This window comes from Manihot esculenta, chromosome 14, assembly GCF_001659605.2.
Source record: "Manihot esculenta cultivar AM560-2 chromosome 14, M.esculenta_v8, whole genome shotgun sequence".
Taxonomy (NCBI): Eukaryota; Viridiplantae; Streptophyta; class Magnoliopsida; order Malpighiales; family Euphorbiaceae; genus Manihot; species Manihot esculenta.
This window is the reverse complement of record NC_035174.2, coordinates 9,992,548-10,007,135: the sequence shown is the minus strand read 5'-3', so window position 1 is coordinate 10,007,135 and position 14,588 is coordinate 9,992,548. Positions and strand designations below refer to the sequence as shown.

The following is a 14,588-nucleotide window of genomic DNA, read 5'->3' as shown; positions in this document are numbered from 1 at the left end:
CATGGTCTTGTTGCATTGGGTCAAATATTTCAGCTGCTGCTTCTCAAAAATTAAAAGGAAATCCACTGCTGAATCAACTGATCTAGCTATCATAACAAAAAATTATCAAGCCGCATCCCCCACACCACATTTACAATACAAATCAATAAGAGAACTGCCAACATAGACGGCATTCATAAATCCTTCTTTTGATATCTAAGCATAAGCCAGCCTCCCTTGAAGCAACTAAAATAATTTTTCACAACAGCTCAAATTAGTAGCATAAGAGAAATGAGTAGGAGACATGCCATTTTGTTGCATCTGCTGAAACAAATTAAAAGCTTCCTTGTCCAAGGCATTAAGGGAAAACTTGCAATTTATAAAGCTCAACTGACAATATCCATGTCTATTTTCTCAAATACGCATTTTGCCATTTCCATTTCTCGAAACTTATATTACGTACCAATATCTACACTAGCAACATACTTGCTGTTATGAAAGGCAGCTCTTCGATAGATGGCATGGACCAGTTTTCCAGCCTCCAAAAGTTCCATCCCTGCAGGAACCAAGTGTAATAACTGAAGTATAGTTCGATCAGGTTTTACATTTCGTTGCTGAATTTCTCTAAACAATTTTATTCCTTCCTAGTGATCTCCAACCTGGATATAGCCAGATAACATAGCTTACCAAGAACTCACACTTAGGCATGCCATGTAATCAAACATTTCACCAATCTCCACATCTCCAGCCTTAACAAATGTTGCAAGCATATTAATATAATTGAACTCATCCGTCTCAAACCCACAAGACAGCATTATTTGCAGATATTCTGTAGCTTTGTCACTTTTGCATTTCTGGCCATGGCCATGCCACCAGAGGTGACCCTAACTTCCGGCAAATGGGCATAAACCTCCTCAGCAGTCAGCACTGTCCATATCACCATTCTTTGTAAACATATGAGGTAATGAATTTCACAAATGAAGATCGTTTTCAAATCCAAGTTTGATTGCAAGTCCTTGTACTAGTTTCCAAGTGCATCCTCAAAGAACCAGCAGTTAGATTACAAAAGCCTAAATCTTCACCTCCTCCTCTGGGTACAAACACCCAAAACAGTAGACAAATGACACACTATCTAACAATAAATCGCCTGTATAAATCAATCTAAACGTTCCCAATGTCTCCACAGCCCATCCGTCTCCAACCCTCCCAAATCGTTTTGCTGCGAATATCCAAGCGTCTCGCTCTATCCGGTGGTGTAACAATGAGCTAATCAATTTAATTCGCCACATGGTGTTTCTCAGGCACCTCAGCGAACAATTTGGGCGCACTATATGTAGTGGGGTTTTAAACGCTGTCGTTTTAGGTTCAACCGCACGGGTATGTTCATGGGGCATTGGACCTCAATGGATACGGACCTATATGCAGCTGCCCATATCGTACGGCCTCTCTTTCCCTCCAAAGTTGGTGTCTTTCCCCCTAGTTACCACCTCGTTTCTACAGGAGTCTGCATCCACTATCCAGTAAAGGCGTCTCAGATGGAGGTCGCTGGCTCCGATTCCGATGGCCGCGAGTTCAGGAACGCAGATGAGATGTGGAGGGAACAGACCGGTGACGACAACAAGAAGACCCAATGGTACCGCGACGGCGTTGCCTACTGGGAAGTAAGTATACCTTAATAATTTTTGCAGGATTGTCATGAGCTGAGATGCAAGTTTTGGGATTTGGAATTTATTTGTTTGTTTATTTTTGGTTGGGATGGGAAGGGTGTGGAGGCGTCGGTGGATGGAGTATTGGGTGGTTATGGGCAAGTGAACGATGCTGATGTGAAGGGCAGTGAAGCTTTTCTTCAGACCCTTTTATCTGAACTTTTCGTCGACAGTGGAATTGGCCGGCATCTTGTTGCTCTTGGTACTCTCTTCTTCTATGCGCATATTCTATAAACACATACGTTAAAATATGTTTGCGTTACACATTGTTCACAACCGATGTAAAGTTGCAACCTGAAAGGTAATTTGCTATAGTTTAACATGGTTGAATTAATGATCGGATGGTTTAAAATGAAGAATGTGTTCGTGTTAAAAAAAATATGAAATAGGATTTTGCTATAGTATATGCCATTTGGAACTTCCCCCCAGTTTTGCAGTAAATTTCTTTTCACTGCCTTGAAGACTAGAACTGCTAAGTCCTTGAGAAGTTCGATGGGGAGCTTGAATGAATTAACAGATTTTATACAGTATCTATATCTTTTTTTTTTTTGTGAACTGTCCAGTTGAAAGAACTAAATCACATCTTAGATGCGTTGTGAAAGAGAATAAATCTCAAAGCTATATCTGAAAATGAGAATGCTAATATGCTCCAGATCATTCAGTTCTTAAATCTTTAATTACTGATAAAGGATAGGAAGTATTTAATTTTGTGTTGATAGCACATCTAATCGGAATTCCAGCTTGTTAAGAGCTTGTTTATTAAGCCTCTTTTAGTTAATAAGCCAAATTTGAGCTAACCTCTGGTCAGTTAGTTTAAGTTTGTTTATAAGAAAACAAGAATGAATGTGATGCTCAAGCTGGCTTGCAAATCATGATATTCTAAATTGTCGCTGAGCTCAGCTTATTTGCAGACCCATAGGTTATCGGTTAATTGGTGTGCATTTTCAATTACTAACATAAAGTACTGATGCAGATTGTGGTTCTGGCATTGGGAGGATAACCAAGAATCTTCTCATACGATATTTTAATGAGGTAAAGCCTTTTTATCCTTGAGTTCCTTGCAAAATTGGGGATATTGCCAACCGTAGTTTATTTTTTTTTGTATATCACCGATGATTTATTTATATGCCTATGGAAAAATCCATTAAACTTTGAGTTTTGAGTTTTCACTATTGAGTTTGTTGATAAAATAATTCTACCCCAAAATATACATGGTTGGGGGAGGATTTCTCAAGTTATATATGAAGCAAATTTTCCTTATACTTGATAAATGTGGAATAACATACCCCTTCACGCCTAAGACTGGACATCTGGAGTGTGAAGATTTCTGATGAATATTGCAGATGGTGCTTTGATACCATGTTGATAAAATGAATCAGGCCTAACTCTATTCTAAAAGGCACATTGTAGGGGGGCATTGCCCAAGTCTTATATATGAAGCACTTTTACCTTACATTTAGTTGATATGAAATGACATAGTTCTGCAATTGAAATGTGCTTCACTAATCCCTTGAACTATTGATGTGATGCTATTGGGTACTAATGTCATTGTAGCAAATCGAAGGGCTTAATTACTTGTTGAAGTCAATTTTCCATTTTCCATGGAAAACTTGGAAAATGTTGTTCATATGTTAAGAGCAAAAGATCATTTCCAATAAGGTAGCGAGTTAGATAGAAAGTTGAAATTTGTACAGTTACCAAATACCAATTTCTGCACATTATTTCTTTACTGTTGGCCCCCTTTATTTTTTTACATTAAACTAATTATCTATGTAAAGTGAAATCATTATAACATGAAAACTAACCAAAAAGAAAAAACAAGACAAATGAGAATATTGAAAGCTAAAATGCAGTGAGAATTATCAAAAGGAAGAATGAGAAATAATGAAATGAAAAAGTGAAAAGTAATAAAGGAAATAAAGGAAACAAAGGAAAACCATGAAAAAGTGGCAGACATACTGAGATTTGGTTTCATGGCTAATATGCCATTTTCCAAATGGAAGATGAAAGGAAACAATAGAAAACATGTTGCTCTTGTTTGCCAAAGGTTAGTTGTAACTTGGAGTAAGGATAATGGACTTCCACTTCTCTATATGGAGAAGTTTCAAAATATCAATCTCTTTCTTCTAGTTTTTTTTTTTTTTTAATTTCCAGAAAGCAAGCTTATTTTTATATAAGTACACACAACCAAAACCTTTTAGTTTCTAAGCCCTTTGGTATCAATTCTTGATGCCTGCATATATAATGCAATGCATTTTGCAGCGACATGTAAATGTCATGCGTTGATGATATTAATTTTTAAATATTTTATCAACTAATAAAGGATTGTAATACTTCATAGTCAGACTGAATTCTCCTCTTTTAGCTTGCTTCTTGCTCGTATTTGAGCAATATATTTGTTCTATTAAGCCAGTATGCAATAGCCCCAAATTGAAAAGTTCAAGGCATTATAGAGCACAACTTCAGTTGAAGGCTAAGCGGTAAAAACTCAAATGCATAGTATCTATGCTTGCTAAAATTGTAAATTGTCTTTGCAGGGAAATCACTAGAAGCCTATTTATCTTGTTATAAGTGTCAAGCTGAAATAAAATGGACATGAATTTTCTAATGTATCCCTATATTTAAGTTGCATATTGGCATTTTAGTCTTTATCAAAACTTATCTATGCACCCAAATCTATGAACTATACTTTGTTTCATTTACCTTCTCTTAGTCTCTCTTTCTCACCCTTTTCCAGGTTGATCTTCTTGAACCAGTATCACATTTCCTAGATGCTGCCCGTGAAAGTTTGGTCAATGAAAATCATATGGCATCAGATACACACAAGGCCACTAATTTCGTTTGCACTCCACTTCAGGTGATGTATTATAAGCGTATTTTATACGTGCAGGACAATCTTATTTACATTTATGGATTTGAGAATGCATAGCTATGCACTTAATCCTTAATGTGCAAGATACACATGAGAACAGTGCATGCACTTAATTATGCAAATACTTTGTTGTCCTTAGGGAATTGAGAACAATTAGTTCCTAGAGAATCTTTATGCACTTGAGAGATGGAATTGATGAAATCAAATCAAAATTGCATTTTAGATGTATAGAATTGCATTTCTTCTTCTCCTCCTTTTTTCCTGCACTTTTATATGCAAAATCAACCATCAGAACTGAACAGTTGGATAATTGCAAACTGAGCAGATCAAACTTTTGGCCAATGGGTGCTTGTTTTATAAAATGTTCAAGTAAATCTTGCACTCGATTTTTTTCTTCTCCAAATCTTTTTCCTGGTGAAAGTTGTACAGAAGTACCTGCCATTTGACTTTTGGAGAAAAGATATTGCTATTTGCATTTAATTTTTTAATTCAATTGAAAGCCAAGAATTGTTTATTTAGTGAACAAGTGCACCAGTAGCTATACTAGAGTCCTCATCTTTGTTTAACTGGAGCACTTTCATCTTCTCATGTATCTTCTTTCATACAAGTGAAGTTTCCCCTAAGGAGTATAAATTGAATTCAGGGATCAAATTCCACTTCCAATCAACCAACCACAGTTTCAAGGAAAAGGGTGACATTGCCTCATTCATGATCATTGTTTCCTTAGGCTTTTTGTTTTCTTATTATTGACTTTCAATGCAAGTAAAATCAATTTGATCGATTTTGGAACATGTAACCAATTATTTGCTTTTAGATGTCCGATCTTTAGCTCTAATTCCTGTGCAAGTTAAATTTGATTCATTTAATATGCTGAACAGATTATGTGGCGTCAACTATTTGCCTCTTCATTATTATAGCGTGCTTGTTTTTGGTCTATTTTGGCCACAACATGAAGTTCACTTGCCTTTGGCTTCAGGAATTCACACCTGATGCTGGAAGATATGATGTTATCTGGGTTCAGTGGTGTATTGGACATCTTACAGATGATGATTTTGTTTCATTTTTCAAGAGAGCAAAGGTAAATAAGAATATCCTTGTAGTTAGGAAATAAGAGCTTTTGGTAGCACAATCTTTGTGATTTACCTTAGAACAATAGCATATGAGTGGAAATTTGTTGACTAGCATATGCTGCTCCTGCTTTAGTTCCAGTTCTTTCAATACTATTGCATTCTTTGTACTGTATTTCAATAAAAAATTAAAATGATTCAGCATTTCAATTTAGCTATAAACTTCAGCATTGAAAGTGCCACGAATATGGTGGTTGAGCACTTGAGATCTAACAATTATTCTTCTAAGAAAACTATTTCTTGCTACAAAAAGAGCTACTTTTCCCCCTTCACTTCTGATTTTGAGTGATCATTAGGTTTGAGTGAATTAATGTAGGCCAACCAGTTTAATAATATCCTCATTATTCTTGCATCGTAAGATTGTAAAAAGTTACTATGAGTGTTTCTATAACGTGCACTGTCATTTCTTTTGTTTAATGATAATTGCAGGTTGGCCTCAAACCTGGTGGTTTCTTTGTCTTGAAAGAGAACACTGCACGAAGTGGTAATTTGTTTTATTTTCACAGAATACAATAGGTTGTGCTTAAATGTTTATTCCTGTAGTGCTTTCTTTCTCTATTTTCATTTCAACCACCAATTGGTGACTCTCAGATCTCATTGTTACCTTCCCAAACAGAAATTTATTTCCATTGTAGAATTTATTTATTCAAACTCAAAGCAAATGTAATGATAAAGTTTTTTTGAATAAAATAATGATTTGATTTGGATATAGAAATTAATTTAGAGATAGCTTTAGCTAGTGTTTATCTAGAAATTACCTATAGTTATAACTGCTCCCGAAAATGATTGGATATGGAGCAAGTTTTTCTGTGAGAGAGAGACCAAATTTGGGCAATTGGACTGCAGTTACATGTTCCATAGTGATAATCCTTGCAATTGCAAGTTTGAAAAATGTGTGAAACAATCGGTATAGTGTACTCAATTCTATTTGTTCGTCTCTCAAGTGAAAATTTTTACTACACATTTTACACTTGAGCTTATTTTGGAATTTAAATATGTAGGGAGCCTCACATTGGCAGAGAAAATCCTGTTGTAATTGTTGTGGGTGTAAAATGATTACTTCTGTGCTAAAACTGCATGTTTGCAGGATTTGTATTGGACAAAGAAGATCGAAGCATCACTAGGTCTGATGCGTACTTCAAGGAGCTCTTCAGTCGATGCGGGTTGCATCTTTATAAATCAAAGGTCAACTCCTCTCACATGTGATACACATTCCCTACTAATGCTTAATCCTAGATTAGTTAAGTTGGCTATATGTATTGTTTCTCTATTCCACTTGATTTTGGGTTACATAAGATCTAGAGTCACGACTTGAAATAAAAAAAAAAACACAATTTCTCTCATGCATTTCAAATTTGAAACCAACAGAAAAGGATGCAATAGATTAAATTCAAGCCAAAATTCCAAAACAGCTGTCTGTGTATCATGAAAGTGTGTCAAGCCAAACATCCTTGCTTTCAGTGAATTTGCTATCATATCTCACCCTTATACTTGGGTCCTTCACAAAAGAGCAATGCATGCATTCTTGTTGAACTTGAGCACCTGTTTGTGCTTTGGAGATGAATCATCTTTTGTGGAATCAAATTCTGGAGCTGATTTTGTTGTTTCTGAAAAGAGAATATGTTTGAAGTTGGAGAAGAGAACAGAGGACTCAAAGGAAATTCAAATCGTTGAAAATTCTATATCAGTTACCGAATTGGATGCCTTTGTTTAGCAAAATTTGAGTCCTGGTGGTCGAACTTTGGAGAACCTGTCAACATAGGAAGGTAGAACAATCCAGTCTCTGAGATTTAGGGATTTTGTTGATAGAACCGACTAAATGAAATCGAATTGTTTGCTATGGTGTTTATATTTCTTGTTTTTCAGTTGAATTTGGTTTACAACTGAGCCAATCAAATGATAATTCTATGGTGGCTGCATTGGCAAAGTAAGATCTTCTGATTCCTGCTTTAGCAATATTGTATCTTCACCAAAATAAAATAGATTGCTAGGTTGAATAAGTATAATGACTGACTTGACACAAACCTTAATCAAATTACTGGAATAGCACACTCATAATTGTCTTTGGTGTGTTAACATTTCAAATAGGAAAGCCACTATGATAAGGCGTGTATTTCTCATTTTTGAGTTAAAAGTTAATTATTAATAGTTGCTGAAGTTCAATACAAGTCTTCTAGGTGGCACTAATAACAAAAAAATTTTTAACAAAATTCTGCTTAGACTTCCCCATTTAAATTTCATGACATATGATGCATGTATAATACAGAAGCACACATTCCAAAGTGCAAGACGACACATCCTAAACCAAAAATTTCTAAATATAGTATTGTGTGCATCACAAATCGTTATGGCTTATTCCTTCAATTAACCAACATGAAGTTACAATATTAATATAAAGCAAAGGCAATGAAAGTAACAGGGGGAGGAAACCAAGAAAGGCAAAAGAGGGTTCAGGTGGGGGGTGGCACAGTAGTAGTGCAACAGAAAGATGTTAAAATTTCTGAATGGTCATGTTTACTTGCTCATTGTGTTCTGAAAACAGGATCAGAGGGGACTTCCCAAGGAACTATTTACTGTGAAGATGTATGCTTTAACACCGGATATGCCAAAGAAAATCGGTAGGACTAGATCCAGAACACAAGCCAATAGGCCTGGCATCATCAAATGAGGACTATTCTCTCAGAGCTTCTAAAATTGTTGTAAAAGGTTTTGTACGTTTCCAGTGGATAAAAGCAGGATGTACATGCTGTGAGACCCATGTAAGAATAGCTGGAGGCTGCATTTTCTACATTCTTCATGAATCCGTCTTCTTTGTCCTTTTGTTCCTAATCACCCTCAGTCCTCACCCTTTTATTTCATGATGTACTCTATTAGTTTCATTTTATTGCATCAATCTCAGTAATGTTTTTCAAGAGATTGTTCTTTGCAATACTAGGGCGACAGGCTTCAAAAGTATACTGTGGCTAATGTTGGCAATAGGCCTTTTGATTGTCCCAGGTAATCTGTGTTCTATATAAGGCTGGAATTTGGGATAGTGCTCTTGTTTGCTGTTCATCTGTTATTTTTTCCTTGTTTTTGTGGATCTTATACTTCGAAAAAGAAGTTAGTTCATTTAAAACCAGGGGAAGAAAATCGTTACTTCAGGTGGTACCTAACAGAATAAAATAATCATAGCTAAGTAACCTTGATTTTCAAAGATATACTTTTTTTATAGTTTCTATTTTACAAGGAGGGAAAGAAAAAATGAAGGATGATATATTCGATTATTTTGCTGAGGTTGTCTTGGAACATGTCGGAAGTGTTAGCATTATGAAGAAGTTATATTTCTTATAGCATCTGCAACTACCTTAAAAGTTACTAGTGCTCTTATCTAGATGAAGCACATTTGGCTTTTGTCTCCATATCCACGAGTTCTCCTCTTGTGTCCCTCCATGCCATAATCAGCCAAGATTCGCTCGCAGTTGGGGTGTATATGAACCGAATCTGCGGAGTTTTAAAAGATTTAAATTTAATTTATTAATTTTTTTTTGAATTTAAGCTGAGTTTGAACTTTATTTATTTTAAAGTCAAGTCGATTATTAATAAATTTAAATTTAATTTATTTAATAAATAAATAAGTTGAATTTTTATCGAGTTTAGTTTTGAATAGTTTATAAACGTATAATGAGTTTTAATTTAAAATTTATAAGTTTAATATTAAATAATTTTAATTAAATAAATATATACAAGTTAGTTTACAAAACAAAAAAAAAGTGATTTTTTAAATTTTAGCAATCTAAATTTTAAGTGTAATTAAAATATGCAAAAATTTTAGAAATTTAAATTTGGCCTATGAAAATTATACATTTAATTCTCCTATGACATTAATCTTGCATTACTAAATAAGGCTGTTGAACTCAGAGAACGAGCCGATATTATAAATCAACTAACGAGAAACTCAAATTTAATTGATTTATTAAATGAGTCTAAAAACTAAATTAAAAATTGACTCATTTAGAAATTGAGTCGAACTCGATCGAGGTTTTATCGAACTAAACTTTAAATAATTCATACTTATATCCCGTATTCGCAGTTATGCACACTCTCTTTTATCATTTGAACATCTGATTCAAGCATGGATGTACTTTATAAAACCTGATTCATATTATCATATAGCAGCCTGTTCTATTCCTTAGATCAAACCGTACTTCATCGCATTGTTCGTGCAGATAAGACATGCCCTTGGCAACACCCATTACTACTTTTAACCTTTGCTTACATGGGGAACTGCCCTGCAGATTGCACGTTTCAAAATTCTCTTCTCTGTGTCCATTCTGTAAAAATCGCCGTCAGATTTTAGTAATTACACCAACCAAAGACTTGAACTCGGCTGTCGGGACATAGTTGAACAAGAACCTTGCATTCCTTTACGAATCTCTTGCAGTCTTCCCTTGAAATGTTGTCTCAGTGGATTTCTATCCTAATACCAGTTCCATCTCCCAGAGTTCCTTCATACATACTCATTTGCTCTTCATCAATTCTTTCTGGCAAACCGATCGGTTGCAGCCTCTAGCATAGCTGGTGTGGATTTGTGCTTTCTTTGGAAACTGCCACACAAATCAAATCTTATAGCTAGTTCCTATGACTGGAGTTGAAGAACGAAGAGAATTAAAAGCATTGAACTTCCTGAAGAACTGAGATCTGAGATTACTCCCAGAAACACAGTCGTAAGCCAGAATACAATTCGAGAAATGTAAGGTTAGAAAAAGAATTGAAGATCTCTACTGCAGGAACGTCACCTGTAATGGCAAGGACTTCGATGAATTTAAATTATTTTTTCAAATAATATCATCCTTACTAATTGGATTTAAAATTATAGTTATTAATTAGATTAATTCATTTACAAATTTTACTAAATTTTGTTGATTATGATTAAAGTACAATGAATTTTATTCATATACAAAAATAAAAAATTATATAACTTCGATTAAAGATTATTATACTCATCAAATATATCAAATACTTGAATGTAAATTTATAAATAAATTCTGAAAATCTTAGTAGAATTAATGTATATTTAGATAAAAATTAAGCTCTAAGAGATCCACTCTCTAATATCATTATAAGGGGTTAGAAATTTATAACGTTTTTTTTATTAAAGAAAATTACTTAATTTATCAATAATCGTTACAAAATAGTTTCAGGGTAACAGCAACATAAAATTGAGACAATAAAAATTAATTATTAGATAAATATATTTAATTTCAAGGTAAAATAATTATTAGATAAATATATTAGTTTTATGATAGTATTAGATTTTCATAATTAAGAAATTCAATAAAAAAAAGTTGCTAAATATTTTTATTTGTGGTTTTAATAGCTTGGATTTTTAATATTCACCAATAATTAATGTCATTTAAAAAGTTACTAATAAGAGAGAGAGAGAAAAGAATTTACAAGAAATTGATTAGATTAGCACCTAAAACTAAGGAAAATTGATTAGCACCAGGCTACGTACAAGATTAAAAAAAACAATTAGCATCTAAATTAAGACATGGATAATTAGAAGTGGGATCAAAACAGACAACAAGGCTAATCATGTCAATGATGAAAAGATTTGATTGAATCTATTCATCATTTGCTATGGTTTGAAGAAACTCTCTTGGAACCAAGCACTTCTCCTGTGAGTATAACTTCTCTTGAATCGTTGGAGATGCAAGAAGAATCTGAAGTTCACTTGTCTGCAAATGCGATTCCTCGTTTTCCTGCAAGTACAATATTATTGCACCCAAAAATCAAAATTTTCATCATAAGAAAAAAATTAAGAAAAATGGGGATGTGAAGTTAATTATATATTTACCTGACGCCTTGACTCCATAAGCTGAAGAAGCTTAACTTGAGCCTGTAAGAACTTGACGTACTGGGAAGCAGCTTGGAGCATTTCAGCTGTGTTCATCTTACTCCCACCAGGTATCAGCTTTCCAAGCTCTTGAGTCTTCTCAGTTATCTTCCTTCTCCTCTCTCTCGCCGCAATGCTCTGCGCAGACAAGCTCTCTCCGTTTGGTTTCTTCGCAACAGCACTGCAGTCGCTTCTCCCTTCATTAAAAGCGGCTTCTGGAACCTGAAACTTAGGCAGTGCTGGAGCTGGGAATTCTGGGAGTAACAGATCAGAGTTCGCAACAAACCCATCAAAGAAACTCGGAGCAGAACTTGAGCGGCTGATATCTGCATAGCTCTTCTGTCGTTTCGGGTACTGGTAGGAGTCGAAGTCTTGGAGAGGAAAGATATCAGGTGACAAAGACATGATATTATCCGAAGGAGAAGAAGAGAAATATGGAAGGAGATTGGTGTAGCTATCAGAGTAAAAGAGCTGATCATCAAATTCAAACAATGGGTTGATGAAAGAATCTGAAAATACACTCATGAAGTTGTCATTGAAACCAAGAAGCTGATAATCATCAGTTAACTCTTGGTGGTGGTTACAGGAACAAAAACTCAAAGCCATGGATGGATAGAATTATAATCTAGAATTCAATCTAAAACACAAAACAATAAAAACCCAGTTAGCTAAAGAATTGAAAAACGAAAAGTTGGCCAAGCAGCCAAAAGGACAAACTTAATATCAACAAGAAACGAAAAGAAAATAAGAATCCATAAGACATGGGATACCTGAAGAGATACTGTCTTTTTTGCTTGTTGAATAGCAGTAGACTTGAGGTTGCTAATTAACAAACCTTATCAAACTAATTAACAGTGCCCTGATCAGCTGCCAAAATGGCAATATATGAGAGAGAGAGAGAGAAGTGGGGAAGTGGGAAGTTAGGGTTTGAGCGGAAATATATGAGGTGATGATTTGATGGGGTTGGCCGAAAAATTGGGTAACCAACTTCCTAATAAAGGGGGGCACATACATTCCTAATAAAGGGGGGCACATACATTTCTAGGGTTTCCCATTTATTCTAAAAAACCGTTAAAAACCGTTGCTTAATTTCCATGGCGGCTCTCTATAACGCAGTGTAGTAATCATTTTCCATTTTTAAGGAAATTTATATAATAAATTTATCCGATTGCGAAACTAATTCAATTATTAATATTATAATTTTCTGTAATTATTTTTATTCAGTATATAGTTTTTTTTTTCTGTCAGACTTTCATGTATACTGTTTATTTTAAAAAAAAAACATCCTGATGTTCTTTTCAGTAAGGAGAATGGCAATAGCAGTGTGTGTATTTTTTTAGGTGTATAATTAATCGGTTTAATTTTAAATCAAATCGAAAAAAAAAGAAAAAAGACCAAACTAAAAAGAAAATTTCTCAGCCAATCTCTTAATGAAATTATCGACAGTTCCGCAAAATGCCGTTCAAAACTTTCCCAACTCCAAATTCCAATTCCAACAGGCACCGCAATGATCCAATGAAGTATTAAAAAAAAATCAATTATCAATTGGAACCCCTATTTAATTAACTCTTCGTAACAATAATCCAATCAATTATTAATAAAATACCTATTAAATACAAAGGCACAATAGGATCATAAAAGACTCTTCAACATTAAGCAAGAAAAACGTCCAGGATCGGAGACCTAATCATCATCTTATATCTGCAAACCCCAATTACCATCTTAAAAATTTCAAATAATCTATATTTCAGATTCATGAAGGGAGAGAGGCCAAATTGAGTGAATGAGGCAAAGAAAAACATTGTGTTTGAGCGAGACCAAATGAACCGAGGCGACTGCAAGGTGTGGCGATAGACCAAGCCAAATAACGATAGATCGTTTTTGAAGAATGAAGAAGGCGGTATTGAGTTTGAAGATCTAAGAAGAAGAAGAAGAAGAAGATGCACCAATTTGAAGAGAAAATAGGGTAAATAAAAGAAAGTGTTTTGACGAAAGAGAATAAAGGTTTTTATACGTGTGAGCCTTAAAACGATGCAGTATAGGTAAAAGGTTGATCTAGTTCCGTTAGCTTGAGTTTTTATAGAATTAATCGGATCCAATTCAATTGAAAATTTGAAATTTTATAAAAAATAAAAATCCATATTAAACTAATTTAATTGAAAAATCAAATTAAAAATCAAAATTAAATAGATTTGATTTGATTTTTCATTTAAAACCAATTACTGTTCTTCCTACATTCATGGAAGGGAGTTGATGGAGCTAGAATAATATTTTATTATATAAAGTATTATTTTATTTAAAAATTTAAAAATAATTCCATTTTTTATTATATAAAGAATAAATTTACTTTTGTCAAAATTTAATAATTATTTTTCAAATTTATTTTTTAAATTAGATAATTCTAGGGTTACATTTATTAGAAAAATTCATTTTATAGTCAATAAATTAATTAATAAAATAGATTATTTTCAACTATCGGTTTGTAATTCTCTTATATTCTAATTAATTAATTAGTACTTAGTTCGTAGCATCATTAATTTATTAATTAATTTTAAAATTATTATTAGCCATGTAATACAATGAAATTATTTAACTAATTCATATATTTTTAAGAATATATTAAATATTAATAATAACAATTTTAAAAACTCATTTAAAAAATATTTTTCATTTAGTATTATTACTGTTATATTTTTATTCCATTTTTAATAATAATGTTAAAATTTAGCGGGAGAATTTTTCAGTTGAATTTTTAAAAATATATTAATATAATTTTAAAATATAAAAATTATTTAATTAATTTTGTAATAATAGAAGAATTAAATAGTATTATTTTAAAAAAATTGTTATTAACTCTCATAATTTTTATAAAATTAATAATTTATCTTTATTTTAAACTAACTCAATTAAAATGCCTATAAATTTTATAAAATTTAATTATTTAGGATCTTTTTAAAAAATGTTATTTATTTTAAATTATTTATATTATTTAATTACTATAATATATATATTATTTAATTTTTAAA

General features: G+C 33.1%; 2 protein-coding genes across 5 annotated transcripts; one reads left to right on the top strand and one right to left on the bottom strand.

Moving 5' to 3' along the window:
- The first annotated feature begins 1,360 nt into the window (after nucleotides 1–1,360).
- Nucleotides 1,361–8,718, top strand: LOC110600139 (alpha N-terminal protein methyltransferase 1). 4 transcript variants are annotated; one of them, XR_006348520.1, is made up of 10 exons: nucleotides 1,361–1,640; nucleotides 1,743–1,887; nucleotides 2,659–2,717; nucleotides 4,423–4,542; nucleotides 5,534–5,635; nucleotides 6,114–6,168; nucleotides 6,772–6,869; nucleotides 7,300–7,450; nucleotides 7,551–7,611; nucleotides 8,227–8,366. XR_006348520.1 is itself a non-coding variant. In XM_043950538.1 (8 exons), exons 1-8 carry the CDS (start codon nucleotides 1,365–1,367, stop codon nucleotides 8,261–8,263), a joined length of 909 nt encoding a protein of 302 aa, XP_043806473.1. In that variant the 5' UTR covers nucleotides 1,363–1,364; the 3' UTR covers nucleotides 8,264–8,718. The 4 variants fall into 4 exon arrangements, 2 of the variants coding, with proteins under 2 accessions (XP_043806473.1, XP_021592588.2); XR_006348519.1 differs by having other exon boundaries at nucleotides 7,300–7,611; XM_043950538.1 differs by lacking the exons at nucleotides 7,300–7,450; nucleotides 7,551–7,611 and having other exon boundaries at nucleotides 1,363–1,640; nucleotides 6,772–6,886; nucleotides 8,227–8,718.
- A 2,520-nt stretch (nucleotides 8,719–11,238) lies between these two features.
- LOC110631374 (transcription factor bHLH52) lies at nucleotides 11,239–12,087 on the bottom strand. Its single transcript, XM_021779182.2, has 2 exons — nucleotides 11,524–12,087; nucleotides 11,239–11,428 (listed from the first exon to the last, which is right to left on the bottom strand). Exons 1-2 carry the CDS (start codon nucleotides 12,085–12,087, stop codon nucleotides 11,291–11,293), a joined length of 702 nt encoding a protein of 233 aa, XP_021634874.1. The 3' UTR covers nucleotides 11,239–11,290.
- Nucleotides 12,088–14,588: the final 2,501 nt, after the last annotated feature.

Bases quoted from the DNA above. Each gene is read 5' to 3' on its own strand.
- LOC110631374 (XM_021779182.2), bottom strand. From the start codon at position 12,087: ATGAGTGTATTTTCAGATTCTTTCATCAACCCATTGTTTGAATTTGAT. The intron at 11,429-11,523 runs GTAAATATATAA...TTGTACTTGCAG, and splicing joins TTATGGAGTCAAGGCGTCAG to GAAAACGAGGAATCGCATTT.
- LOC110600139 (XM_021736896.2), top strand. From the start codon at position 1,383: ATGGATACGGACCTATATGCAGCTGCCCATATCGTACGGCCTCTCTTT. The intron at 2,718-4,422 runs GTAAAGCCTTTT...ACCCTTTTCCAG, and splicing joins TCATACGATATTTTAATGAG to GTTGATCTTCTTGAACCAGT. The intron at 4,543-5,533 runs GTGATGTATTAT...CTTTGGCTTCAG, and splicing joins TCGTTTGCACTCCACTTCAG to GAATTCACACCTGATGCTGG.